This window comes from Alosa pseudoharengus, unplaced genomic scaffold (assembly GCF_046254945.1).
Source record: "Alosa pseudoharengus isolate Yale_2024_CS ecotype anadromous, Long Island Sound unplaced genomic scaffold, YU_APseudo_1.1 YU_APseudo_1.1_scf_11, whole genome shotgun sequence".
NCBI classification, from domain to species: domain Eukaryota; kingdom Metazoa; phylum Chordata; class Actinopteri; order Clupeiformes; family Clupeidae; genus Alosa; species Alosa pseudoharengus.
In genome coordinates this window covers 15,151,883-15,179,462 of record NW_027468576.1, presented here as the reverse complement: position 1 = coordinate 15,179,462, position 27,580 = coordinate 15,151,883, and the positions used below count along the sequence as shown (strand labels likewise).

The window sequence follows — 27,580 nt, the reverse complement described above, 5'->3', positions numbered from 1 at the left end:
CAAACCCAATGACCCCCACCCCCACCCAACCCCCACCATTCTGCCTGATGCACTTTCCCCCATTGTCCTACAGAAGAGGAGAAGTTATATAATTGGCATTTTGGGCTAAAAATAGCAGTGTGGTTTCTTTTTTTTGGGGGGGGGAGAACATTTCATATTAAAACCAGGAGACAGAACCCAGGCCCCGGCTAAGACCTTTTTAAATGGATCCAGTAAATCTGCCCGTCTCGGTGGGAACATCACCAGGCCCTGCCGACCCCCGGAGGTTTTTAAGACCACTACCTGTGGGCTGCAGGACATTTCTAACATACCTCAAGGGCTTCCAGTGAGACCGCAGAGAGACTTCAACAAAAAAAATGTGTGATTTTCTCCGATTAAAGGGAAGGGAGAGGTATGCGATGAGAAACGAATGGCATTTGATTTGACACGAAGCTGTTGCTTTCTGGGAGCAACACCGCAGCCCTATTGCACAATGACAGTGTGTCATAGAAACAAGTGCCTGGGGTCATAAGTTAAAATCGGCTTTGACGCAATTTTGATTTATCGATTTGCTGAATATGTCACGGCTCATTAGGACTGTCCTACATAGTGAGTCTGACAGACCACCTGATCCCATCGGAGTTATTTCATGTTTGGCTCCAGAAATAAAAACCTCAGTTTGGTTTGGCTGTGGCCTCTGGCACCGAATGCCGACTGTCTCTTTTGCCTGATGGGAGAAACAGGATCTCATCTAATTTATGACACTCCATAATAACGATACAAAATAACACTTAAATCACACGGTAGCATCCGACCCACAACTGCAGTGGACAAAGCACAAGAACATACAATTAAGCAGCCACACTTCTCAAGACTTTCCCTAGGGAATCAAAAGGCCAGATGCACAGGGCCTTGAACACTGAAGGACAACTCACACACATTGCTGGCTAAATAGATGGTTCATATCCGACTACAACTATGTGTAACAAAGGCATTGTTTTGAAAAAACTGATGGTGTTGCAAGCTGTCCCAGGGGTCTGAATGCCCTGGTTTTAGAATGATTTGTTGGTTCCAAGGAATTGGCAGCTCATCTTTGTGTGTTGTTTTGTCTGAATTGGCCTTAAGGGCTTCAGACTGGCGAAATAAGCAACGTGGGAGAGGAGGGTTTCACTTAGAAGGCAAGAAATAAAGAAAGAGAAACTCATTTGAGAACCCTGTGTGTGTGTGTGTGTATGTGTATGTGTATGTGTGTGTGTGTGTGTCTCACCTTAACACTCTCGGGGAACTCTTCCGGGGTGCAGTGCAGAAGAACATGTCCCTTGCTGGGCAGGTTCATATAGATGCAGTTTGCAGCAATGTCATCAGGCACTGTCAGCTTATCATAGCGATGGTCACTCATCTGCTGCATGATCTACACACACACACACACACACACAAAGGGGAATACATACTGTAGGTGAAACCTAACTGATCTAAACAGGACAGTTTTACAAAATGCTGAACAAATGCAAGAGCTGCAGTACCTGTGTGTACACCCACACCCACACAAACACACACACACATATACATATACACACACACACACACTCAAAACCACATGTATTTGTTCAAAAACCTCATGTTGCTACTGCTTTATCACCTCTGTGCCAGTCACTCACACACACACACACACACACACACACACCCAAACACACACTCAAAACCACATGTATTTGTTCAACAACCTTGCTACTGCTTTATCACCTCTGTGCCAGTCACACACACACACACACAGCGTGCCAGCGGTATGACCACTGGGTTGCTGGACGTCTCACTCTGACAGGGCATCTGTGGGATCAACGAGGCCGTGCCTCTCACCACAGTCAACCCACCTCAACCCCTGCTCCGCCGCAGAATGGGAAACACAGCGGCAGACAGACATTCTTCTGCAGCAGAAGTCATTTTATTTATGTAATTGGACGGCTCGAAGATGGCGAGGAGAAGGCGGCTGGGTGTGTGTGTGTGTGTGTGGGGGTGGGGGGGTGGTTGACGGGGCCTGGGACCGCAAGTGAGCTGCCAAGGGGAAGTCAGCACACTGGGGATGTTATGACCAGAATGCAGGGCAGGTGTCTCCAATGTTTATGACCTGAACATCTGTGGATACCTTGGAGAGAGCTCAGGAGCAAAGCGTGGGGGCGGGCGGGCGGGCGGGCGGGTGGGGGGGTGAAAAAGTATTTTCAGAAGTGGAGCGTGACATGGCTTTCCAGGTCCATATGGCGTGAGCTCTGGAGTGGCCAGCGGCACCTTTGATAGAGCAGTGTGTGGGACAGGTGTCTGAGAGAGGCTGTTTACGGGAGCGCTATGGGACTGCATTCTCCGAGGTTAACGGATACTTTAGAGCGTGTGGGAAATGTCACTTCTGGAGACTGATTCAATGTGCCTGTGTGTGTGTGTGTGTGTGTGTGTGTCTATTAAAAATCAGCATAGATGATGTAAATCACTGAGTCTGCCTGGCTGTTACCATGCCTCCCAGTCTCTGTTCTCTCTCTAGTTTATAGGCACAAAGGGACCTCTTGTTTGGTTGCCTTTCCCACATTCCTAAGAGATACAGACACTGCAGAGACAGACAGGGTGAGAGAGAGAGAGAGAGAAGTGAGAGGAGAAAGAGAGAGAAAAGTGAGAGGAGAAAGACAAGGAGATTAGGCAGCTGAGTGTGTGTAAGGGTTTCTGTTTGTGTGTCTGTGTATGTGCACTGTGTGTAGAGGTACATCTGTAGACTAATAAGTGATGGCGAGAGAGCAGCAGTAAGCACCTGATGTGTGTGTGTGTATATATGTGTGTGTGTGTGTTGTAAGTCGTGCACGGTTGGTTGCGTGATTTAGGCTGCCTTGACTGAAATCAGCCCCCTGTGTGCGTGACTGAGGACGCCCCCCCCACACCTCCCCACCCCCGACAGCCGTTCCCGAGGGACCGTGCGAGACGGAGCAGATTAACGGGCCGGAACGTTCCTCAAACGGAGACGGAATCCTGATGGGCCTCCCAGATAACAAAACAGCACATTTGACTAAATCCGTTTGTCATGAAACTGATAAGGAAGTCTATCAAAATTATGTAATGGAGACAGATTGAGATAAAAAGAGAGACGGAGATAGAGAGCGAGGGAAGGACAGAGAGAGAGAGGGAGGGAGAAACAGACTGAGACTGAGAGAGAGGGTGGGAGTGAGAGAGGAGGAAAGAGATAGACTATGAGTGATGGAGGATCATTTTTGCAATGCGAGACAGCATATCTTTATGCTACACTCCACTGTGTATCCAGCGGGCCAAAAATAACATCAGGCCTGCCTACCTTCAGACCCACTGACCAAACTCAATGGATCCCATGACTTTGCATTGTGTCATCTGCCCAGGTCAAAGGTCATTCTGACTCGCCACGCAGCTGGCCAACGATCACCCCGGGACACACGGTCATGAGACCCCCACGCAGCAGTAGGCTACATCGATTTGTCTCACGGGGTCATCCACGGCGAGAACGCATTTCCATCTTCCGTCGGCGGATTCGATTTCCCCTTTTCCAGTGCAGTGGTATGCTGACCCTCAGCCAACCTCTCTCATATATACACCCCCCCCCCCCCAGCCACCTCTACACGCACACACGCGCACACGCACGCACGCACACACACTAACACACACTCTATCTCCCTCCAAAGTCACACATGCCGGAAAGTCTCTATTTGCACCACGGCTGCCCACATCTCCTCTTCATCCTCCGCCTCCTCCTCTTCCTCCCTTGCTGCTGTAGCCTGGTGGAGCTGCAGTGATGCTGGGGCACGTGTCAGAGAGCCGCTCTGCTCCACACAGCCAGCTCCCCTGCAAGCCAACAGGCCACAGCTGCTTCCTCTTCTCCTCCTCCTGCTGCTGCTGCACACATGGCTAGCAAATATGCACAAGCAATCCGATCACTTGGCCACTGCATTCAAAATCTCATGACCGCCGAGGAGGAGGAGGGATATATCATATCATCTTGGACAGTGTGAGTGTGTGTGTGTCTGAGTGTGTGTGTGTGTGTGTGTGTGTTTGGTGTCATTGGCACACGACTCAGGCACAAGGCGTCGTAAAGGTATCAGCGAGTTAAGCCGGCTCACTGGCCGTGACCGACAGCCAGCAGGCTGGTGACTAAATTTGTGGTGAAACTCTCTCCCTGTTCCCTGTAAATACATCGTCAGGCACAATATGGTAATCAGCCCTGCACAGGGAATGGCCGATTACATTGGAGCAGGGGAATGCTTATATGAATCACATCTTGGACCTAATTCCTAGGGGGGGAAAAAAGTTTATGTGGATACCCATAAAAAAAAGCGGGTGAGAAACTATGCACCAATATCTCAGACCACTAAACAAATATTTACTGGAAACTACTGTAATGACCATTTCTCCAGGCAACTAAAAGCAAAAGCCCCTCTGCTGGAAATGTGGACTATTTATTATGGCAGATGCCATTCTGCTGCAGTCATTAGTACACAGTGTATTTTGGAGCATGGCTGAAGAATTTGCAGTGGGCCCTCTGAATAATTCTCTCAGCGCAGCCTCCGTGGAACTCTTGACAATGGCTCTTTCATAGGTGATGCAAAAAGACCCCCCCAAACCCAGGACACCTACCCTCTCCGAAAAGAGCAACACAAACAAAACAGTTGCTACACAGAATACTTTCCTGGGCACTAACAGCAATGGGAATTGTGGGAATCTTGGGACTTATTACTCGGTAATAGCTTCCTGAAATTACATGTTGATTGCTGATTGACACAAGCCTTCCTTACTATGGCTCATTAGCATTCACGTGAGGGGTCCTAATCTACAGGCGTGTGGAGGGAGGGAGGGAGAGAGAGTGAGGGGTAGAGGATGGAGGGTGGCCAGGGAAGTGCCCGCAGAGAAAGTGAGAGAGCTGCGGTCCGTTGTGAGTGGTAGGGAGGATCGCCCACCGACACTCTCCCTCTGCCAAGGTGCTGAGAGCTGCCTGACTCACGGCTGAGTGTGTGCCTAAGTCTGGAATGACTTCACAGCTCAGGCCCGTCTGGCTGTTATGAGCGCGGCCAGTGGAATTCACACGGTGTGTGCGTGTCCACTCTGCGTTCACCCCGCTACAGCTGCAGAGAGGCTCCATAGATAGAAGCTCCTCCAGGCCAGGGCCAGTCCGGTGAGTGTGGCCATGTGTCTGTAGCGCCACGTAACGGTGTCCGATAGTGACCTGGTGATTTAGTGTGGTGTCACTTGTGTGAGTGGCTGAGGAAGGCTAACCACCGTTCAACACAACTTCCCTCTGACACGATCAAATTATAGATTGCACACACACACACACAGACACACACGCTTATTACCTCTGCAAGGCATCCAAGGACACCACTGAGCTCTGGGCATTGTCACAGTCTCAAAACGGAACTGAATTCACTGCCAAGAGCTATTTTTGTTTCATTGCTTATCTACATAACTTATGTGTCAAGTTATATTTCCCAGAAAAGGATTACACATTGTAAATAATGTAAGACAAAAAGACTCATTTTTGTTCTGTGAAATTACAAACATAAATATTCTGTCCATTAATAGCCTTATTCTTGAACTCAGCATGACCTCTGTTTTGCTCTGATTCTGCAACTTCCACAGAATATGAGAGCTCATGTTAATCCTCTTCTCTATCAGAGGATCCCAAACAATACTTTGCCATAAGACCGAATGTTTAAACTCCTCTATAGTTACCCCCCAAAAAAGTCTGTGAACTCAAAAGAAAAGCTATTTGACTGCCTAAAAGCACACAATCCCAGTCTGGCTTGAAGCCTTCTGGAAGAGGATTTGTTTTGTATCAGGACAATGGTTCGAAATAGGCACAGCGGATGTGGTCGACCAATTTCAAACAAGAGTAGAAGTGAATGCTAATATTCCCCGGCAGTCACTGAACTGCAACTTCATGCAGTCTTTCCAGGGAAGGTTGGAATGGAGAAATAACTGATGCACACAGACTGATTTAACTGTTCTGTGGAATATAATGACCGTTATTGGTCAAGCGGATTTAGTATTCGCTAACAACCACAAATTTTGAGATTTGGAGCAGTTGAGCAGTTGCATCATGAGTCAAGCAAGCAAAACATTCACCATAAATTGCAACCTTTGAGCTGGATGTTTCAGAGCAGAGACTTCAGTCCACTCTCTACAATTTGTAACTCCGCTTCGAAGCAAGAGACAGCCTGTGGATTCCTGTTTGGGTTTCATAAAAATGCCCAGCTTCTGGTTCCAGTGTGGTAATCAGAGCTGGGCCTCTTATTCTACTTAAAGCCTTAATTCACGAGACCTCACTCCCGAAGTGAAGTCATTTTGAAAATTGGACATTTTTTCGCCCCAGCCAAATTAAATCCTGTTTAAAAACGAATCTAATGTCTCTTAAAATCCCAGTTAATTGCACTGCAGAACCTGACGTCAACTGCAATTTGCTGGTGTGGGTGGGGATGGCTTGTGCTATTTTACTACTGCCCATTGGTAACTGTCCCTAATGGCTGGCAAGCGGGCACTAATGTGCCTGGCTTCCTCATGGTGGGGTTATTCTGTGCCGCCGAAGTGGAGAGCGCTCACACCTCTTTGTGACTTGTGCTTGCTCGGTTTCGTCACCTGATGCTTCACTGTTTTACAGGCCAGTGAGGTTTTTGTAAAAAACACCGCCTATGGCTTATTTGTGCTGGCAGCCACTTGACCAATAGAGGGAGCTGTTGAGCTAGAGTGTCCGAGTCGTTCCCGTCCTCTCCAGAGGTGAGGTGAGAGTCAGTCGGCACGAGTGTGTGTGTGTGTGCGTGTGTGTACACGTGTGTGTGTGTGTGTGTGTGTGTGTGTGTGCTACATCCCGGCGCTCGTCGCTGTTCTCCTGTGTACTTTAGCGTGGCACAACCTGGGGCTGCATCCAGCGTCTTGACTCCTCTGTTCTGACAGACGAATCCCTGTGTGCGTACGTGCTGATCTCGGAGGAGCTCTGGCTTGAATGGAGGCCATATGTCAGTGCCAGTGTGTTTGTTTTCCCCACACCGGCGCGGGGAGAACATTCATGGCGGGGGATAAAGCCAGGGTCTCTCCATCATGTGATGAAACCTTTCCAAGAAACATTCTCAGGGTGTGGTGGCCACAGTAGTGGTGTAATGTTAATACATGAACAATGATCTAATTAGAGTCGAAAGTTTATCTAAGCAATCACACAGACGTCTGCAAAGGAAAACAAATCGGATAAAAATGTGTCTCAAAAGGATGCATTTGCGTCCAATTTGAGGCGAGGGCAAACTTGCTAAGGACGACCACACCTAATTCCGATTGATGTGCTGGCTAGGACCGAGGTGAGTGTGGTGTTCTGTCTTGCCGCGCTAACGCGGGCCGAATACCTCCGAGACGTGGATAGGAACGCTGCAAAGCTGTTGGGAATCTGGGAAGGAGCCAAAATAGTGAAGCCAGAGGAAAAGAAAAATAAAAATTCAGGGAGGGAGAAAAAATTTCCCTGCGTCAATGTTAGTGAAACACTGTTTCAAGTTTGGCTTTATGATCCAAAGTTTCCATGACAACATGTCCAATCAGAGAGCCCTCTGGAATACTTGTTTAGGCAACAACAGCATTCCGAATCCCAAAAAATCCCTGCATTCCAGCCTTGATCCTGCCTGAAGACACTAGAATGATAAACATTCAAATGAGACCATGCTGTGGGTTTATTTGGCTAAAATCAGTTCTGAAATGACATCTTCAATGCCTCGTTATAACAAAACCATCTTGATTCATTAATATCCCTCTGAACACCATGTTTTTCCACAGTAGTGCTGCGCTTTGTTTAGGTAGCTGTCTAACATTAAGGATTGTGTGGATAATGTACTACTTTGCTCTGGGGTGACTGAAGAAGTTTGTCAGTGCCGAAGAATCCATAACAGCCACACAGACCAAAAATGAGGTCACTCATAAGGCCTCTTCCACAGACATGGGATGAGAAGACAAAAGTCATCAAAAACTAGAGTTTAAGTTGCAATGTTTCAGATACAATAGACAACCCCATAGGACACAGTGTATCTATCTCACACTGATACACAGACACAGACAGACTCCCATTCATGCACATACACAAACAGTACGTTCATATTTCTAACAATAGAGAAATATGAGATAAAGTACCTTCAGGGCTTTCTGAGCATGCTCGCTGGAACCAATCGCGATGAGGCCTGGTCCCGCCATGCTGCAGAAGCTCTTCAGGTGCAATCCATCCGTCACTGGCACAGTGGACACGGCATAGTCCTGCAAAACACACACACACACACACACACACAGGATCAGACAGGGCTCATAGCCATATCCACCCCACCCCACACTACCATCTCCTGCATACTGGTCCACATACAAGGAACATGCTAGAAGCCAAATGAAAAGAGACAGTAAGTTTGCAGAGGAGGATGTATGATTCAACAAAGCCTGACATCTTATGGCCTCCCGGCCACAGAGACCATCATCTCACATGAATCTGAGGGATATTTTAAATAACATAACCTGAGAGCTGGCCACTGCTCTAGGGCAGCTCTCCAAGGGAGAGAGCATTAGCTCGTCATATCTGTCCCTGTACATCTACTCATTAGACTTTCCACAGCCGTGTCCAAATGAAGGATGAAAGCACGGCTTCCTGTGTAATTCTGCTTATCAAAGCATTCCAAGGCGCAAGCAGGCATTTCCTGATGGCGTGCTTTGAGCCATGTGTGAAATTATCTGCCTCTAGAAAAGAAAAAAAGAAAAAAAATGTGTCCTGCCCTTAAATTGGCCTGTTGCCTCCAAATCAAAGGCTGCCCCCCCATACCCCCTATCCAGTAACCAGACCCCCACCCCCAAACCAAACTGTTCTCAGCAGCAGCATGGAGCGGCTGGGTCGTAATGATAATTCTGTGGAGATAGCACGCAAATGTCTTCCTTGGCTTATCACGATGAGCAGTCAGTCAACGGACTCCTAAATCGTCAGCCTCGTTCAGAGACGGCCGGAGTTCCCGGTGCACGTGGGCCAGGACGAGGCCAGACAGCTGCCGGAGACGTCTCCTGTGACCTTCGACCCCTGCCAGCGCTCTCTCCCCTCTTGTCTTTTCACTCTCGTGCCGTCAGGGATCCGCAAAAAAAGCAGCAGAAAATATTCCCTTTTTTTTTTGCGCATCATTCTGCACATCTGCACTTAATCCCCGGGCTGAACAGAACATGCTGTAAGAGCATCTTAAATTTGATAAAGGAACGAGAAAGAGAGAAAGAGAGAGAGTGAAAGAGAGGGAGTGAAAGAGAGGGAGAGGGAGAGGAAGAGGGAGAGGGGGGGTTGACGGGTTAGGTGAGCCGACGAGTGGAACCGGGAAATGGAGAGGCATGTGTCTGCCAGGGGCGAGCCATTCACAGCAGAGCCCATGGAGCGTGAGCGGCAACAGTGAGCAAGTGAGCTGGGCCCGGAGGAATTTAGATGAAACACAGACGGGAACCGGGCCGCGCACAGCCAAGTGGACTCAGCCCCAGGTCACACACACACACACACACACACACACACATACACACACACAGATAGAGACAGACAAACACACACACACACACACACACACACACACAGATAGAGACAGACAGACAAACACACACACACACACACACACACACACACAGATAGAGACAGACAGACAAACACACACACACACACAGAGATAGAGACAGACAGACAAACACACACACACACACACACACAAACAGACATGCTACAGACAGACAGACAGACACACACACACAGCCCAGTCTATGACTCAGCAGCCATATACTGTATCAGATGGACTCAAAGTCTGATGGAGGGGGGGGGGGAGGTTAAGATGACACTGGTCACAGTAAGATGTATAGAGATGGGCTTGTGCTGGGTTATCTTTATCCATTCTTGCGTCATGTTAACAACCAGCTGGGTCAGAGTGTGTGTGTGTGTGTATGTGTGTGTGTGTGTGTGTGTGTGTGTGTGTGTGTGCGTGCGTGCGTGCGTGTTTTTTTTTGTTTCTGGGACAGAACAATACAAGAGTGTTTTAAGACTACAGAACATCGATCAATCCAGTGTAGGTACAGAGTGGATTTGTGTGACAGATGAACTTCATTAATAGTTTGTTTGAGGCAGAGAAATATGTACTTTGTGTCAAAGGTCACACTGACCTATTTAGTTTTGAGGTGGCAACTGTTCCATAACTTATTAAAATCGATTAATTTTTTTTGATAAGATCACAAATGAACCAACCTGATTAGATAAGCGTGGCAGTGCCTGGCACAAACACAAACACCGCCTGACTCACCTTAAAGGCATCCGCAAGGATCTCAGCTCCTCTCTGGTTCGTTCTCTTCGACAGCCCAACGAAAAACTCTCGACCTGTGAAACAGAGCCAGGGAACGAGGTGAGAGGACAGAAGCAGGTGACACCCCCCCCCCCACCCCCCCCCAGCCTCTTCAGACGAGGGCGAGGAGGCTGGAGACGGAGATGCGAGCGCAGCAGAGAGAGATGGTGCGCGGGCCCGAGGTCCTTCACAGATGAGACATTTAGCACGGGCCGTGCAGAAGCCAAAAGGAAATGTTTTTAGCACTGCCATGTGAAAGTCATTTTCTCTGGGAAAGAGAGAGAAAGAGGAGGAGGTGGGGAGGGGTGAGGAGGGGAGGCCAAGCCAACGTCTAGAAACTCAATTAGGTGTACTTTCACTTTTTTCCTTCCCTTTTTTTCCAGACGCATTCAGTGAATGACCCACATTTAATTCACAGCATAACTGTAACAAAATGTACAGGAAGAAGAGGGAAGGAGGGGGGAGGAAAAAAAACAACTAATTACCATGGCTACCCAGATTAGCTAATCATGTTTATGATGGGATGTCTGCAGGACAATGAGGCTCTCTAAAAGGCACAGTGGGAGATTTTCATCATATGCTTATTCTGGTCATTATCAGGCTCCACGGCCAGTGCTGAGGACTACTAGAGTGACCGCTGGAGTACGTCCAGCAGGAGGTTAAGAGGAGCCAGGCGGTGGCACGCGATCGACTAGGGGGGTGAGGAAAGTGACATTCGATTGGTCAGTTACCTGTGAACAGGACGTCTCCCCCGTCCAGGGTGGCCGACTCATCGGTCATCTCCACAATATTCAGGTTCAGGTCTGAGAGAACCTTCTTCATGGCCTCCGTCTGAAGGAGAGAGAGAGAAAGGGAGAGTGAGTTGTGGTGGACCTAAACTTGGAAAAAGAGGCAATAATCTAACTTCACACAGAAAATGTACATGGAAAAAGTGACCGCATTGAGATAAAAAAAAACACAAAGAAATGTGCTTCAAGCAAATTATGACATGAAATTCTGTGAAATGAAATCCAGTGATGATAGCCCCCATATGTGTGGATACTAGATAAGCAAACAGGAAGTGGTGAAATGTTATTGAGTGTGTGTGTGTGTGTGTGTGTATGTGTGTGTGTCCACATGTGTGTGTGTGTGATATGGTAGCTGGCTGCCTCCCATGGCCCCTCACTGCATAACAAACTGAAAGCAGCCCGTGCAGAACACTGCGATGACATCATCTCAGAGGGACCAGGGGGCTGATGTCATCGCAAAAGGAAATATGTTAAACTTTTACAAGGAGAGAGAGGTAAAGGAAGTGACCTGCAGAGGAAAACAACCATAAAAAATGGAAGAGAGAAAAGAGAGAGAAAAAAAAACTGTGCTCCCAACTGTCGGAAACGTCCCCCAAAAAACTGGTCAGCTGTCTTTAATGCGGCCGTCTGGAGATGCTCCTCGACAGCAACCGCGGCAGCAGCTCTTGGGGCCGGCGAGAGGTCGCGCGTTTTACTGTCCGGCTTGGCCGCTTCCCGGAGGGCTGGGAGCAAGGCCCAGGGTTTACGGCCGAGTCAGTCTTTCCACGGCCCCTATCTCACGGTGAGGTCAGCCGCTTCGCTAATTCAAGGCTTCTGCTTCTACTCACGATGGCCGTGCCAAAACATGAGGTCACCCAGGTGGGCCGCTGCCGTGGAAACGACCCCCCCTCACTTCATTCCATGAGATAGTGCACTTCATCCATTTGTCCCCCCATTTCGGCCGTTTCATATTATACATACGGGGGTGCTTGTTTGGTTTATGGTATCATTATTTGTTTAATTGGAGCCCAGGGAGATTGGCTTCATGTTACGGTAAATAAACAGTCTTAAGAGTTTAGTCTTCGTAAACTACTCATCAGGGAAACAGAATTACCCAGAGCCGAGGCAGGACTCAACACAAGAAATAGTACGACAGAAATCACTGTTTTTAAATGCTGGTACCACTTAACCTACATAACGGGAGTGCGATTCTAACCCACGCAGTTTAAGTTTCATAACGTGTTTGAAAGGTATGCTAATTCTTCTCTAAATAGCATTTAGAGTAATATAAACACGTATGCAAACGTGCAAACACTTGCACATTCCTTCTGTGTGTTTTTTCCCCCTCAACCTCTGTGTCTCCTCATTTACCCCAGTATTTGGGTACACTGTGTTCCTTTTACAGTCCGACCTTCCTGAGTGTGCCCTGCCAAAGATATCTCGGGAAAAGCTGTTGGTGGCCTTGGCTTGGAAAAGGTTCATGTGCTATGCATGTAAATATCATAGCATTATGGTCTGTCTTTATTCCACACTGCTAACATATTGTCAGGCTATTTAGCCCGGCCGCAAAAACCACTGTTGGAAGTGACTGTGCCATAGAATCCAATGTTACTGAAAAGAGCTTTCTGAATGCAGCTTTGTTTGGCTGATGCCAGTGAAGCCTGAGAGTTGCACCTCTTCTTATGCAGACTGCAGTGAATGAGAGGCATCCTCACATTAAATGATCTGCTCTTTAGCTATAAGGACCATCATAAAGGACATTTTTGTTCAGGGCATTTCTAATCAGCTCTGTGACCTCGACAGTAACTGACCTTGGAACAGATTTGACCAGGTGTGGTGGCGATCCACTGCAGTCATCTGCCCTGGTTAACTTAACATACAGACTGTGTACCCAGACAGCTGAGGTATCAGTATGGTTCCGTCAACCCTTCAAAATACCCCCTCCCCCAGGCTCCCACACAATCGCCACAGCACCCTGCCTCTCACGCTTGCAGAGGGCACGATTGGCATCATCACCCCCCAGCGAGGCAGCCCCACTGGCAGAGGGAGGGGCTCTTTTCAGACAGCAGGGGGGACTGACTGCAAGAGGCGCAGACGAGAGGGCCGCATCCTGAACTCCCATTCCTTTCACCTGACCTCAGAGAGAGAGACAGAGAGAGAGATATGGACCCGGAGGAAGGGCCAGAGGTTGTTTTTGCCACTTGCTGGCCGGGTCCTTGCTCAGTCTGGCTGGCTGACCTCTGCAGTGCACCCTCTGGCTCTCCCTCCCTCTCTTTTCTTCCCTCCATCCCTCTCTCCCTTCCATCCTGGTGTCTGCTGCAAAGCGCATGTGGTGTGGCAGGAGCCTGCTGCTATCGCAGCTGTGGGTCCCCTTCCAGGAGCTGCAGCTCGGAGAGAGAGGAGAGTGGAGAGGAGCCGTTGCATCAGCCCCCAGGCATTTCCTGTGGCACGCAGCGCGAAGGAACAGCCAGGCCGCAAATGCGCCGCCGCGAGTCAAAGGCATTGACCCTTAAATGCAAGCTCTGATGAGGCAGGGAGAAAGGACAGCCACGATGTGTGTGTGTGTGTGTCCATCAGTGTTTGTAAGAGTGTGTGCAATTGTGCATTTGTGTGTGTGTGGTGGTGCAACGGACAAATTATTTTATGTGTTTGGAGCAGGGTGTATTTGGGTGCATGTGTGTGTCTACATAGATAGATAGATAGATAGATAGATAGATAGATAGATAGATACTTTATTGATCCCCAAGGGGAAATTCAGGACATGACTGTATATGTGAGCTTGTGCTACTATACTATGTGGGTACAATGATTATACTATGTACGTGTGTATAATAGGTACTCTTGTGTGTTTATGTGTGTATAGTGGATAGGCTTGTGATGTGCATGTGTATGTATGTGCCAAATGTGTAGGCCTACCCATGTGTGGTGCAGGGTGCAGGGTGCGGAGGGGTTGACTCTTTCCGACGGAACAAAACTGGTTCCGGATCATACATTTACATGGTACGGATGAGTAATCTGCACCAGATGGACACTACAATGGAGAAGGGCCTCCATGGGAAACGCATGCACATACAAAAAAAAAGTGTCCTGTTCCGAGCCTTTGTATATACATGTGCACGAGGATATTGAATGTCATGCTCCACAAATACGGCACGCTATCAAAGGCTCCCATCCACGCCGCAGACGATAAATTAGCATTTCCAGGAATAAAAGAGCTCGAGGAAAGTCTAGCTCCGATGAAAAAGCTTAGGGGGAAAGAATTCCAGTCAGCGTGATTTCGGGCCCACCCACCTCCCAAAACCGCAAAACAGCATCCATGACATAACTTTGCATGTCACAACAGAATCAAAGGCAGAGATACATCAAAGTCTATTATGAGACACAGAGAACATTCTCACGGAAAACCAGAGCATCTCACATGGCTGTCTGTCTGGAAGTTTTCATCAAGGTGCCGGCCTGCACCGCGTTTTTACGAGCTGCCAAGTTTAACAGTAACCTTTCTTTTCTATTCTTGAATATGGATAGTTCTACAGCCTTAAATGAATCTCTCTACACTACTGCAGGCTGTCAGGTTTTGTAGATTACACATTATTGTGTAATGTTACCCTGTTATCTCTTTGAAGGCCTGTCTTGATGGATCCATCGGTGAAGTCTGACCCTTTCATCACAATGTAGTGTGGTACATCTAAGGTCAAAGGTAGATGTTTGCCAGGTCGATTTTCTACCAATCACTTCACAGGAAGCATAATCAAACAGCCTTTTTCCCTTCAAGAGACGTCTCAGCATCACTTCATCACACATCTCTGGCTGTCGGTTCATGCTACTCTGGTTCTGTTTTCCTTGTGCACTCCACTTTTCTGGGCTTTGAAAGAGAAGCACTTGATGAAAGCGCACCCTGCTAAAAAAGTGTATTTAGACGAAGTGCGCCACCACTGTGCCAAGTAGGCCAGTGGGATGTTCCAGAGCGTCTCAACCTGACCGCAGTGAGCATCCTGCCTAAATGCCCTGTGGGAGGGAGCGAGGGATGAAATCTCAGCTCTCACACACATGCGTGCACGCACACACACACACACACACACACACAGCTGCTCTAGCACTGAGTCCAGCTCACATCTTCCTGTTCAGCTTAAAGCAAGTATAACATTATGCAAATGTCCACTGTTTTCAGGGGGATGGTTTGCTGTTGGCTCGATTTTTGACCATCTTCAAATTCATGTTGATGGCATGTGGTCAAATGGACAAACGGACACATGTGCCATTCCATTAGCCACCCAGGCTGTTAGTAGCTTAACAGGGAGGCTACAGTACATCGGATGTGCAACTGAAGTGCTCTGTTCGTGTTGTGTAAAAAATTGTTTTAGAAGACTGGTCTAATTTTTTTGAACGTACATGCAGCTATCACGTCTGGTGTAGCCAGTTCCATTCATTATAGTGGAAGCTATATGTTGCAGCAGACGCAACGTGAAAGGAGCGCTTCAGTTACGTGCCCGGTGTAGCCTCCCTGTTAGAGTTGTCTGGGTCACTCACCCAGTTCTTATGGCCAGAGGCTGCCTACCTAGATAGCAAAATCAGATTGGCAGATAGCAGACCGCTGGTGGTATGCCGCCGGTGGATTGCCACTAGTGGTCCACCGTTGGACCAATATCTCTTTAAATTTAACTTTTTATGAACATTAAGAAAATACATGAAATGTTATTAAAATTATGTATGGAGTTTAACTCAACAAATGGCAAAATATTGGGCCATTTGTCTGCAACCCGCCAGCGGACCGCCAGATCTTCCCCCAGTGGGCCGACAGTGGTCCCCCAGCCTCTTGCTATCTGGGTAATGTATTGCCAAACTATATAAATTAACCAGCAGAGAAAGTACTTTGCATTATTGCTAACTAGTTCTTTTTTAGACTAAGGCTGTTTTCACAATTGATCCGTCTGGTTGGTCCAAACTCAAAGTAGTGTCATACAGTGATTGCAATTAAAGGCATAGCATGTTTGTTCATTTTGCCATGCTGTTGGGCTATTTTCACACGAAAGAGAGAATATGGTATGGTATGGAGAAAATGATTTTTACCCGGCGCGTTACGTGTAGCTTCCCTGTAAGACTATATAGGCCTACAGCCTTTAACAGTTGAGTGAATTTCATGACTCATGGTTCATGTCCCTTAATAGATAGGTTTCCCTCATATAACTTTGACTACTTTGAGTACTTTTCTCTCTTCACCTTTCTCTCTCTCTTTGTGTGTGTGGAGGCTCTCCTGTAATTGATGTGGTAACAATGATTGACAATTCCCTCCCTATCTGCGCGAGACAGGAAAACAATTAGCATGCCCGGCCCTCAGCACAGCTCTCGGCTGGCTGGCTGGCTGGCCGGCCGGCCGGCCGGCAGGCCATTAATGCGAAGAAATGAACCTTGAAGCATGGTGCCAGCACTGCATGACAAAAGCCTCTTTTCCCCCCAAATGCTTGAGCGCTTGGTGAGGGCCTCATGCCTCAGCCCTGGAAGTTCACTCACTCGCTCAGCGTGTGTGTGTGTGTGTGTGTGTGTGTGTGTGTGTGTGTGTGTGTGTGCATGGCATGAACAAGTCTGTTTGTGTGTATGTTTGTGTGAGTGTGTCTGCATGCATGAGTGCATGTGACAGACTTGTCAGCATGCTGTGTGTGTGTGTGTGCGCGCGTGCAAAGTGCACCTATTTTGAGACCGTGCTTAAGAGCCATGCAGTGCTTAATAAGACATGCAGATGGTTGGATGGAGGGCATCTATGTCTGTCTTTCTCATTCAATCCATTTCAATTCTTAAATCTCCCATCTCAGCATCCTGTTCTCCACTTCCACATCATCCATCAAACGTCATTAAGCATTCATTATCTCGCTGGATCTCATCTAATTTAATAATCTCTCACATTCCTCTCTCGTCCTCTTAATCAGTCTGCATTCAGCACTTTCTCGCTCACTCCTTCTCTCCCTCTCTGGCTCCCTTCTCCCTTTTTCTTTTTCACCCCTCCATCTCTCTCTGCCTCCCTCCATTCCCTGGCACTGAAACAGGCAGGGAGTGCGGGCCAGGGCGCTGACCTGTAAAACAGTGTCGCTGTCACTGCACTGTTTTCGGGGGCCCTTTTGTGCGGAGATGCTTCTCACAGCATTCCTGCATTCCCCAGAAGAGAGAGAGAGAAAAAAAACACAATGTTCCCCTTTCTGTTCGCCAAACTTTACAGTTCAGATTACCGGGAAAACCCAAAGGACTTTTTTTCCCCATTCTCCTTTCTCTCTCTCTCTCTCCTCTCTTGCTTTCTCTCAGACCCATACCACCCACTCCATTTGCATTGACATAGTGGCAGTATTATTATCAGGCTATTTAACACAGCGAGAGGTGAGGCTGGAGCCCAAGCTCTGGATTGGGGGAGTCGTGGGCTCCAGCGGGGTGGCTGAGTGTGTTGTTGGTGGTTGTTATAAGGGATGGGGTGGTGGTGGGGGGTGAAATGGTGGGTGGGCTGGTTTCACACCATTGGAAGCAATCAATAGAGCCCCCTGGAGCCATTCCATTTAGACACCCAGAAAACAGCAGTATGTGTGTATGTGTGTGTGTGTAGTCTCGCAGGCCAGGGTACTTAAATTGGTTCGATGTGTCACGGTTATCCACATGGGGCTATGAGAGGGGTCCAAGTTCAACCTCAAGTGCTCTACCATTAGAGCAAATGTGTGAAATTCGCCCATCTGCCCATTTCCATTCAGAGTCTCACCAGTGTATCGTACTGTACTCCACAGTCTCACCAGTGTATGCCCTCGCTTAGTACCAAAGTGTAGCGTACTGTACTCCACAGTCTCACCAGTGTATGCCCTCACTTAGTACCAAAATGTAGTGTACTGTACTCCACAGTCTCACCAGTGTATGCCCTCGCTTAGTACCAAAGTGTAGCGTACTGTACTCCACAGTCTCACCAGTGTATGCCCTCGCTTAGTACCAAAGTGTAGCGTACTGTACTCCACAGTCTCACCAGTGTATGCCCTCGCTTAGTACCAAAGTGTAGCGTACTGTACTCCACAGTCTCACCAGTGTATGCCCTCGCTTAGTACCAAAGTGTAGCGTACTGTACTCCACAGTTTCACCAGTGTATGCCCTCGCTTAGTACCAAAGTGTAGCGTACTGTACTCCACAGTCTCACCAGTGTATGCCCTCGCTTAGTACCAAAGTGTAGCGTACTGTACTCCACAGTCTCACCAGTGTATGCCCTCGCTTAGTACCAAAGTGTAGCGTACTGTACTCCACAGAGTCTCAACAGTATACAGCTCTGGAAAAAATGAAGAGACCACTGCACATTTTTCTGATGTCATCCTACGGTTGCTGAGTGACAATAGAATGAGTTGACGGTCATATTCAAAATGAAGAGACCACTGCACATTTGAATATGACCGTCAACTCATTCGAATGTCACTCAGCAACCGTAGGCTGACATCAGAAAAATGTGCAGTGGTCTCAGTGATCCATCATGTCCCCATGTCATTTGCCAACTACAGGGACACCATATATGCACATATCTCCCAAGATAAGGGCCGCGGCAACAGTTGGTTGCTCCAGCGCCTGTCCACACTGGAATGGATCTGCGGTGCGAGGCCCCATCCCGGCCCCCTCGTGCGGAGAGAGAGAGACCACCCCGAGGCTAAGGCTCCCCAGCCGTGACCACCCGCCAGGGCCCCCTCTCCTCTCGGCCATTTCACGCCTCTCTGGTCCAGAGAGAAGCACGAAGCCCATCGATGATGCCTCTGACGGGTCTGACGGCTGTAAATGCCCCACCATTAACATTCCAACTGAAGAAGCTAATCTGGCTAAACACCACCCCCACCTCACACGCGCACACACATACACGCACATACACACATACACACATACACACACACACACACACACACACACACACACACACACACACACACACACACATACACACACCAGAGAAACAGACCCAACACAATCACCTCTGGGTTTCGGGGGAAGAGGACCCCTGGAGGTAAGATCATATAGATGCTTTTGGACTGAAGTCATGTGGAGGGGTGGGTGTGCCGTGCAGAGGCACTTTTGCACCGCCCTGTGTGTTCTCACTGGGACACTTTTTCGGTGGCTTACATAAATGATTTATCGTTATGTGTTTGGCAGTGAAACTCCCCATCTCCCCCTCTACCTATTCACTGTCTCTCTCCCACACACACACACAAACGCCCAATCCTTCCACCTTCTCTCACACACACAGGCGCACACACACACACACACACACACACACACACACACACACACACACACACGCACACACACACACACACTCAAACCCTCACATAAACAGACTGTCCTCTCACTTTCTCCCATTTCAGCAGGACATGCACAGCCAAAAAACAAGAATGCATTGGGTAGGGGGGACGGGTGGGGTAGGCAGAGGAGGGAGGGAGGGCCATTGGGCGGCACAAATCAGCGAAGGCCACTCTCCTGTCACAATGCACTGGCTGGAGCGAGTGCCAAGCCCTGTGGGCCACACACACTTAGTGGGCCATTCTCCACCTGAAGGTCCATTCTCTTCGACTCCAGTGAGCAGAGCCCCTTGGCCAGGCTGGTGCATTCCACCCGTGTTTGCTCCTGCTGCCGCTGAGATGGGAGAGCTGTGACAGAGAGGGCAGCCAAGGGCAGCAGCAGCACTGTCCAGCACAGCACAGTCTTTCAGCCTCCCAAGCTGAGCTGAGTGATGGGGAGAGTTTTGGGGAGTGGGGTGGGGCAGTGAATTGTTACAAAGGTGGAGGGAAGGAACATATTCGATGTTGGCACCACACAAACACTGGTATTTTGGCAAACCCTGAGAGTCCCTCATTAAACTAGAGATGTGCCTATGTGCTTACTTAAAATAAAACATTCATTGATTAAAATGAGATAGCAAGGTCCTGAGTATGCCTATATGATTATCCATGCATCAATATCTGTAAAATAATGCTTTAGCTTGCAAGCTGTACTCATACGGAAGTCTTCAGTCACTAAAAATAAATGCAGAGATGATAGCCAACTTTGCTGTATTCCTGTTGACCGGCTGTTTGATGACTTAGTGCTCAATTTCATATTTTATATATGCAGATCTTATTCAGCTCTCTGTACATTTGACTTGGTTTTGGTTATATAAATGGCAAATGGCTATTACATGTTATCAAATGTTAATAAATTGCCTTAATTATAATGACTTGATAACAGTCAATTTTACACATCAAGTAAAGTCCATTCAAAACCAGGGCTTTGAACCAGAATTTTTCCCAATTTGGTTTGTTCCGAACAGAAACAGTATTTTAACGTTTCCGGTTTTCGGTTTAACCCTAAAATGGATGTTCCTGAACCGGTTAGAACAAAACAATCAGGCCTCAATCAGTGCATTTGATTCTCTTACAGTATGTCATCAAACAATACAAAACCACAAAGCATTACAGAAGCATCCATCCAAAAGCCTATGCAACTCACATAGCTAAATCTGTGCAAATAACTGAAATATGGTAGGCTACATAGCTGCCATTGTGAACATCAATTGGCCAAACCTGGCCAGGGCCCAATCAGTGCATTTTTGTCTCTCTTATGTCATCAGACAATACAAAACCACAATGGTGTGTGCATAGCTGTCATTGTGAATATTAAACTTATAAACAAATGACCAAAACCTTGTCAGGGCCTAGAGGGAAATGACAAAAGATTCTGCCTGTAGCCTACAGCTGGTGGCAAGCTTCTCTATTACATTTCTCCCGATGAATGAACGACCGGAAGTGAACCTCACCAAGTCATACTGCACAGAAATCTTGTCAAAGAACGAAAAAAATAACGGTATTAACGGGTTAACATTATTTTAGATAAACGATTCTGTTCCGGAACATAAAAAATGTAAAGTTTCTGGTTTTGTTTCTGTTCCTAGCAAAACATCAAAAGTTTCTGGTTTTTGTTTTCGTTCCGTGAACCGGTTCAAAGCCTTGTTCAAAACCCAGTCTACTGCATTTTAAAATTCAAAAGATAAAGATGTCAGTTATGACAGCCTAGGCAAGTCAATTTAAAGATAGAATGTGGAGGGTTCAAAGTTATCTGTGACATTCTAAAGGAACAAAATAGTGACCGAATTCCAGCTCTGGAATGTAAATTTCACCACGAAAAATTAGAGAGCAGTGTCAAAATGTTTGAGGAAATTGGAGTTTGACGTCAGCGAAACTGTAGATGCATTTGACTGATACTGTGGATAATCGGGTGCACAATTTAAACGTCAAGCTGCCCTTCAGATGAGAGTCTCAATTTGTTTGTAAGCTGCATACTGTCAACTGTTAATATGACAATGAGAGAAAAGGCAGGGAGCAGTCGTGGTGTTGTAATGGATTGATATCACACGAACACAAACGATTTCTATTTGAAGCCAATAATGCATTTTCTTAGCCTGATCGTGTGAACCGTCAGCGGGCTGACTGACGTCCATTAGCTCCAGCTTGGGTAGCAGCCCATGTCATGCCTGCAGGATTGCATCACGTTCATATTCAATCTCTCCATGGAGTGCTGCTCTAGTGGAGGTCAGAGGGTCAAAGGGGTCAAATTCAGGTTACAGAAATGGAAGACTTCATGCTAGGGCTAGCTAGCTAATAGCACTGAGAGTTGAGTGCTGCTAGCATACAAAATGCTTGGCTACTTTGCTAGAATACATGATGTGAAAACAACAAACACAATATATGGCCTGCTGTCTCACCCAATTCACCTTTAACTCTCTAACATCTGTCATGAAACACAGACAGCATCTTTAAAGGAGCAGAATGTGAAATTCTGAAGTCTTTGAGTTGTCTTGAATGCAACCATATGACACTCTTCCAATGACTTGCATTATATTTAATATATGGGTCACAATGGTACAACACGATATTGCAAGATAGCTGGCCTGGCGCTTAACTTCTGTGGATATCTGGACAACACACAGTGTAGGCGTTTTTGACATTATGTCAATACGACGGATGTCATGAACAACAACAACAACAAAAAACTTTGACAGATAATTTTGCAGTGATGGGGAGAAAAACAAACAAGAAGATAGCAAAACACTGCTAATCAAAACAAACTGTTCATGGTGTGTCAAGGCACTTTTCAAACATACAACCACAAGTACCAAGGAAGGAGGAACAGAACTGACAGGGGCAGGTATAGAATACCAACACAATGAAGCCATTTGCTGAAGAATTACATAAATACTGGAAAAGTAGGTCAGTGGAACTCATGGAATCTTACACACACACATAGACACACACACATACTGTAGACACACACACACACTGAAAAACACACCCCTAAATAAATACACATGGATAGACATACACATGAACACACACACGAACACACACACACACACACAATCCATTATGCTGTGGTTTGAGCTGATGCCAGCTGGGATTTCGGTCAGAAAAATGGGGTCTGGGAGGTATGGACAATCAGAAGAGGGAAAACAATCCCTACCGCAACTTAGGATGACACCTTCTATTGCGAGCTCTGAAAATGAGCCTGGGGAGAAGGGCTGCCAAGGTGCATTATGGGTTAAAAGTGAGATGTAGCCATCTCAGTTCCAGGGCTGGGATTCGCTCGTAACACAAAGATGCTACGAGTGAGCAGTGTGTGTGTGTGTGTGTGTGTGTGTCAACACATAATGTGCTCACTACAAGAACCTAAGGGCTTAGTTAGAAGTGTGTGTGTGTGTTTGTGTGTATGGCAAGAGGGCCAGACAGCCAGATAGACATTTTCTAAGGACTGTAGGATATTGGCATCAGTCGTGGGAGGAGTGTGTGTATGTGTTTGTGTGTGTGTTTGTTTGTGTGTGTGTGTGTGTGTGTGTGGGGGGGGGGGGGGGGGGGGGGGGGGGGGGGGGGGGGGGGGGGTCGGCGCTTGTTAAGTGTTACCATTCTCTTATAAGAGCGACTGGACGACCCCCCATGTAGCCACCTCATGCTCCACATTTTCCTCACCCTTCACCCCATGGTATTAGCACACCCCATTACCCCCAGAGGGTGTTGTTGGTGCAAAAGTCCCATTAGGTCTCCAGCTTCCCAAATGGAGACTCTGCTCTGGAACCTACCGAGGCACCTGGTGTGTCAGCCAGGGCCTCATTCAGCATTCAAGGCATCGGGTGTCTCTTCTCTCCTCTCTAGCTATCATTGGATATGGTGTACACCCCCCCTCCCTCCCTTCCCCTGAGGCAGGCTTTGTGGACTTCCCACAATTACCAGGTTTGAATTTCATTTAATTCAGTCGCCCCCAACTGAGTCGCTTCACACCGGGATCGGTTCTATTCGGGGAGCTGCGCTGGTTGCTTCCTTCCTCACCTGCACCCTCCTGCCCTCTGTCCAGGAATCTCGCTCTCCTTCGGCGGTTTGTCTTTATCAGTCAGCATACCTGCACTATCTCTCTCTCGATCGCCTTCTCTGCTTGTCTCCTCTTCTCCTTGTTTCTCTTTCACTCCTCACCTCCTTCGTCTGTCTATTTACACTTGCTGATTTTTTTTCTTTCTGAAGTGGCAAAGGCTGCGCAAGCACTTCGGCTGAAAAGCTTGAGTTGTTTTGTTTTCATTATCGAGTCTCATCAGTCTCTCGCTCTCTCTCCCCCCACTCGGTCTCCCATGCCAAACTTAACTAAGTCTTCACAACCCCTTAAGCAAATATCTTACTGCCTGGCTGTCATTTTCAGAGTTCAGGAAAAAAAGGAAAAAAAATACTTTTTTTTTGTGTCTACAATAATAAAATAAAGCTGTAAAAATGATATATTCCAGTCATTTTAGATTTTACAACCGCCACTCATACATCAACCCTCAATGACACTTAATAGCCCTAAATGGCACCACCACTATAGACAATTAGCTCTTTCATGTTTTGTTTTCCACTAAGAAAAGTATTTGCCAGTCTCACCAGTACTAAACAAAGACGGGCAAGCTGTTGGTAGTGGTGAGAGCTCAAGCAAGACCGAGTTTACGACACTAAACTATTTCACTCATCATTATGGCAATGTCAGAGGACCAAAGAGGATCCCCTCATCCCCACAGTGAAGGAACGTCAGGGCCGATCAGGGGAAAAGAAAAATAACACATCGGTATTATGAGGAGAGACGTTAATACAAACAAGGGGAAAATCCAACATTCCTTCCAGGGAACCTCTTGAGATCGATGGAAAGAAACACAACACTAATGTCTTAACAAGGCTCAGTATCTCACACACACATACACACACACACAAACACACATACAATCACAATCGATGGCCGAAGTCTTACACCAACATCGCGACTATACACAAACAGAGAGACACGCACACACACACGCACGCACACGCCGCAGACAGACCACTATCATAGAAAAGCAAACACACATTCCCGCTCTTGTGACCCTGCGGCGGTCTCGGCTCTGAGGGGAGAAAATTGAAGGGCTCCATCTAATTTACACAGGCGATATCGGCCAATCTCTGAGGAATGTGTCTCTCCCCAGTACCCCACACTGAGGCGGCTCCACAAATACACAGAGTGATGCTGGGGGGCTGCAGGGGGGGGGCTTTCGCAGTGGGTCACCCCCAAGGAGATGTGGCATGATTGGCGGGGAGGTGGTTTGCAAGGGGGGTTGCTTTCGGTTCACTGATTTAGTCTTCTCAATCTTGACCATGGCGGGACAGGGCAGTGACCCCTCCATGCTTTGGGTGATGGTATTTCTGTGGTAAATAAACATGCAAACTAAACCGAGGACCCCTGCCCGTTCGGCCACCTCTGCCAGACTGAAAACAAATACTCATCTATCAGGAGATGCTGTTTGGTCCCGCTGAGGGAAGCATGGAGCAGCAGGGGACAGAGAGAGATAAAAACTATTTGGCCTCTTCCACGAATTCATTAAGGGAAAATAACAAAAAGAAAAAACATTCATGAGCGATTTATGGTAAAGATCTTATCCAAAAGATGACATGTTATTTCCATTCTGGCATATGATACTTCATATATTTAATGGATCGGCCACATCTTTGAAAGAAGCTTTTTAGTACATTTACTGAAATAAAAAAGTAAATATCTACCCTTGACCTGTGCAATTCATTCAATGAGTCCATCTTGAGGTGGAAAATCTAGACTTGCTCCTACCAGTGGCTCATCTACACAAGCATTCAAGACCACCCAGTGGAGATAATGGCTAAAGAAGCGATTCACACCGACCTCTGAAAATCTATTATAAAGACCGTAATATAGGGGTCATGACTCAAAACATCAAAAACATTCCCTGAGGAAGCCTACTGCTCTGATTCATCTGGATCTGTGCCCCCCGCCCATCCCCTGCAAATATGGCTTCATATGCTAGGTCTTACTTCAATTGTGTTGAAAACAGTACTTTGTCAATATGTACGATCAAGATGCAGAAACTTAACAGAAAGGGACTAAACCAGTGTGGGTGTGTGTCTCTGTCTCAGGCATTAGTGCATGACATCAGAGGGGTCACCAGAATGGACCCCACACCAATCGCATGCAGATGCTTTAGGGTGTTTTTTTTTCAAATGAACACGGACACGACTCTTTTCATGGATTCACGTTTGTTAGGATCCTGACCCTGTAGAGGGCTCTGTTTGAACAGAGAAAAGAGAGAGAAAGAGAAAGAGAGAGCGAGAGAAAGAAAGAGAGAAGCAAGGAAACCCTCAGGAGTAAGTAATCAATAACAGAAAGGGTTCCCTCCTTTCTGGTGTACTCCTGCTTAGTTAAGTGGTGACACCACTGTTGTCATAGCAATGGTGTTTGTTTGTGTGTGTGTGTGTGTGTGTGTGTGTGTGTGTGTGTGTGTGTGTGTGTGTGTGTGTGTGTTCACTTCCAGCATAGGGCTGGACTTCCATCCATGAGGAGTTACCTCCGCTTGAGTCAAGGGCGCGTAGGAGTACGAGTGCTTTTTGTACTGAGGGAATCCCTCCTCAGTCGCCCCATAGTATGCGGCGTGTCATCTTACCAGCTCCACCCTGCTTTCTCCTGCCCAAGAAATCAGCCACAATAGCGAGCATTCTCCTTTCCCCTCTCTACATTAAAGTCAGGGAAACAAGTATGAAAACGGGATCACATTATCCAGCATGTGCGCCAGGCCAGTCCGGAGAAGGATGTGCCTGTTTTGTGGACATGACATCAGATAGGATGATTCAGACTAATTTGATCCAATAAGCCCAATAAGGGCAAGCACTCAGACTGATTAAGTTAAGCAGAAGGCTTTTTTTTTTGTTCCTTCTACATTGACAAGGCCTAGGTTGGGAGGAAAAGGAAAACCTCTGAGGTATGAGAACATCATAAAGCGCATTGCAAGGAACGCCCATACTTTTCCGAAGAATGTACTGGCCTACTTCCCGATAGGAAAAGGGGTTGCCACTCTGGCAAAAACTCAACGCAATCGGAGGGATTTCTATCGGAGGCCCTTTTTTTTAATAAGCACAAGAGGCCCATATGGAAAAACGAGAGGAGGAATCTGTCAGGGGGAATCAGAGCAGGGGTATGCAGACGGCACCCCTTTTTTCACCCTCCTGGAAGACATCCGAGAAACGAAGGAAAGAAAAAAAAAGTGCTGGAAAAAATGGAGACTGAGCCATGAGGCTTCCCATCACCGTTAATGATGGGCTTTCCCAGAAACCCCTCCACCCCCCCACAACAAAAAATTCAGCAAGGCCTTAAAAAATGTGACTTTACATGAAGCTGAAAGATTAGCGACCGTCCACCCAAACAAACTTATTAACACCAGTCGGCCATCTCCGGGGAGGAGATGTGCTCACAGACCCCGAACATCCGTAAATCTGACCTAGACTTAAAGAGCGAGGAGGCCGCCTCGACGTCACAAGATCCACGGGGTGCGCCAAGTTCACTCTGTTAGTGACTCCCATCAGGGCCCACGGACCGCAATCTAAATTTAGCCATGCTTTGGGAGGATGCAGCCTTTATATGGTCACTGCTTCCTCCTGATGCTAATACTCAGCAGAGTATTTGGACAGCAGTGAGCCTGGAATGCAGCCTCCCCAATGACTAAGCCAGCGCAAATGGATGGGGATGAGGAGCTCTCTGCTGATGATTACCAGTTGGGTTTGCCTCTGTAAATCCCTTGGCTTGACAGCTAGTTAATATTTAGACAGAAATGATTTGGCAGGTTAAAAACTAAGATGATGCAGAAGTGCATGGTGGTGAATAAATGTCTTGCACACTGCTGGAGGTCCTTTATTCTGGCACTGTCAAAAAAAAAAAAAAAAAAAAAGTCTTGCCAGATGGAGTTTCCTCTTCTCTTGGAGGGTGGGCCATCGTCTTCAGACCTCCCAGAGCTTGGGTTGCTACAGGGTCGAGGGGTGTGCACGCACAGAGAGACGGCAATGGTAGTCGGGACACTGGAGAAACCACAGTGCAAAATGTTGCTATTTTCTGCCAGTTGCGTCTTTTGTGGGCGAGCTAAATGAGGATGTAATATTTGTTGATTTAGTGTGT

The 27,580-nt window shown here is 47.3% G+C and overlaps 1 protein-coding gene across 4 annotated transcripts in view; it reads right to left on the bottom strand.

The window, feature by feature from the left end:
• Positions 1-27,580, bottom strand: part of ddah1 (dimethylarginine dimethylaminohydrolase 1) — a 65,830-nt gene that overhangs the window by 3,806 nt on the left and 34,444 nt on the right. For all 4 annotated transcript variants that reach the window (XM_076278102.1, XM_076278103.1, XM_076278104.1 and 1 more), the window contains 4 exons: positions 11,066-11,165; positions 10,296-10,369; positions 8,137-8,256; positions 1,247-1,390 (listed from right to left, as the gene is read on the bottom strand). In XM_076278102.1, the coding sequence (XP_076134217.1) occupies positions 1,247-1,390; positions 8,137-8,256; positions 10,296-10,369; positions 11,066-11,156 (429 nt within the window). In that variant the 5' untranslated portion in view covers positions 11,157-11,165. The remainder of the gene's footprint in view (positions 1-1,246; positions 1,391-8,136; positions 8,257-10,295; positions 10,370-11,065; positions 11,166-27,580) is intronic.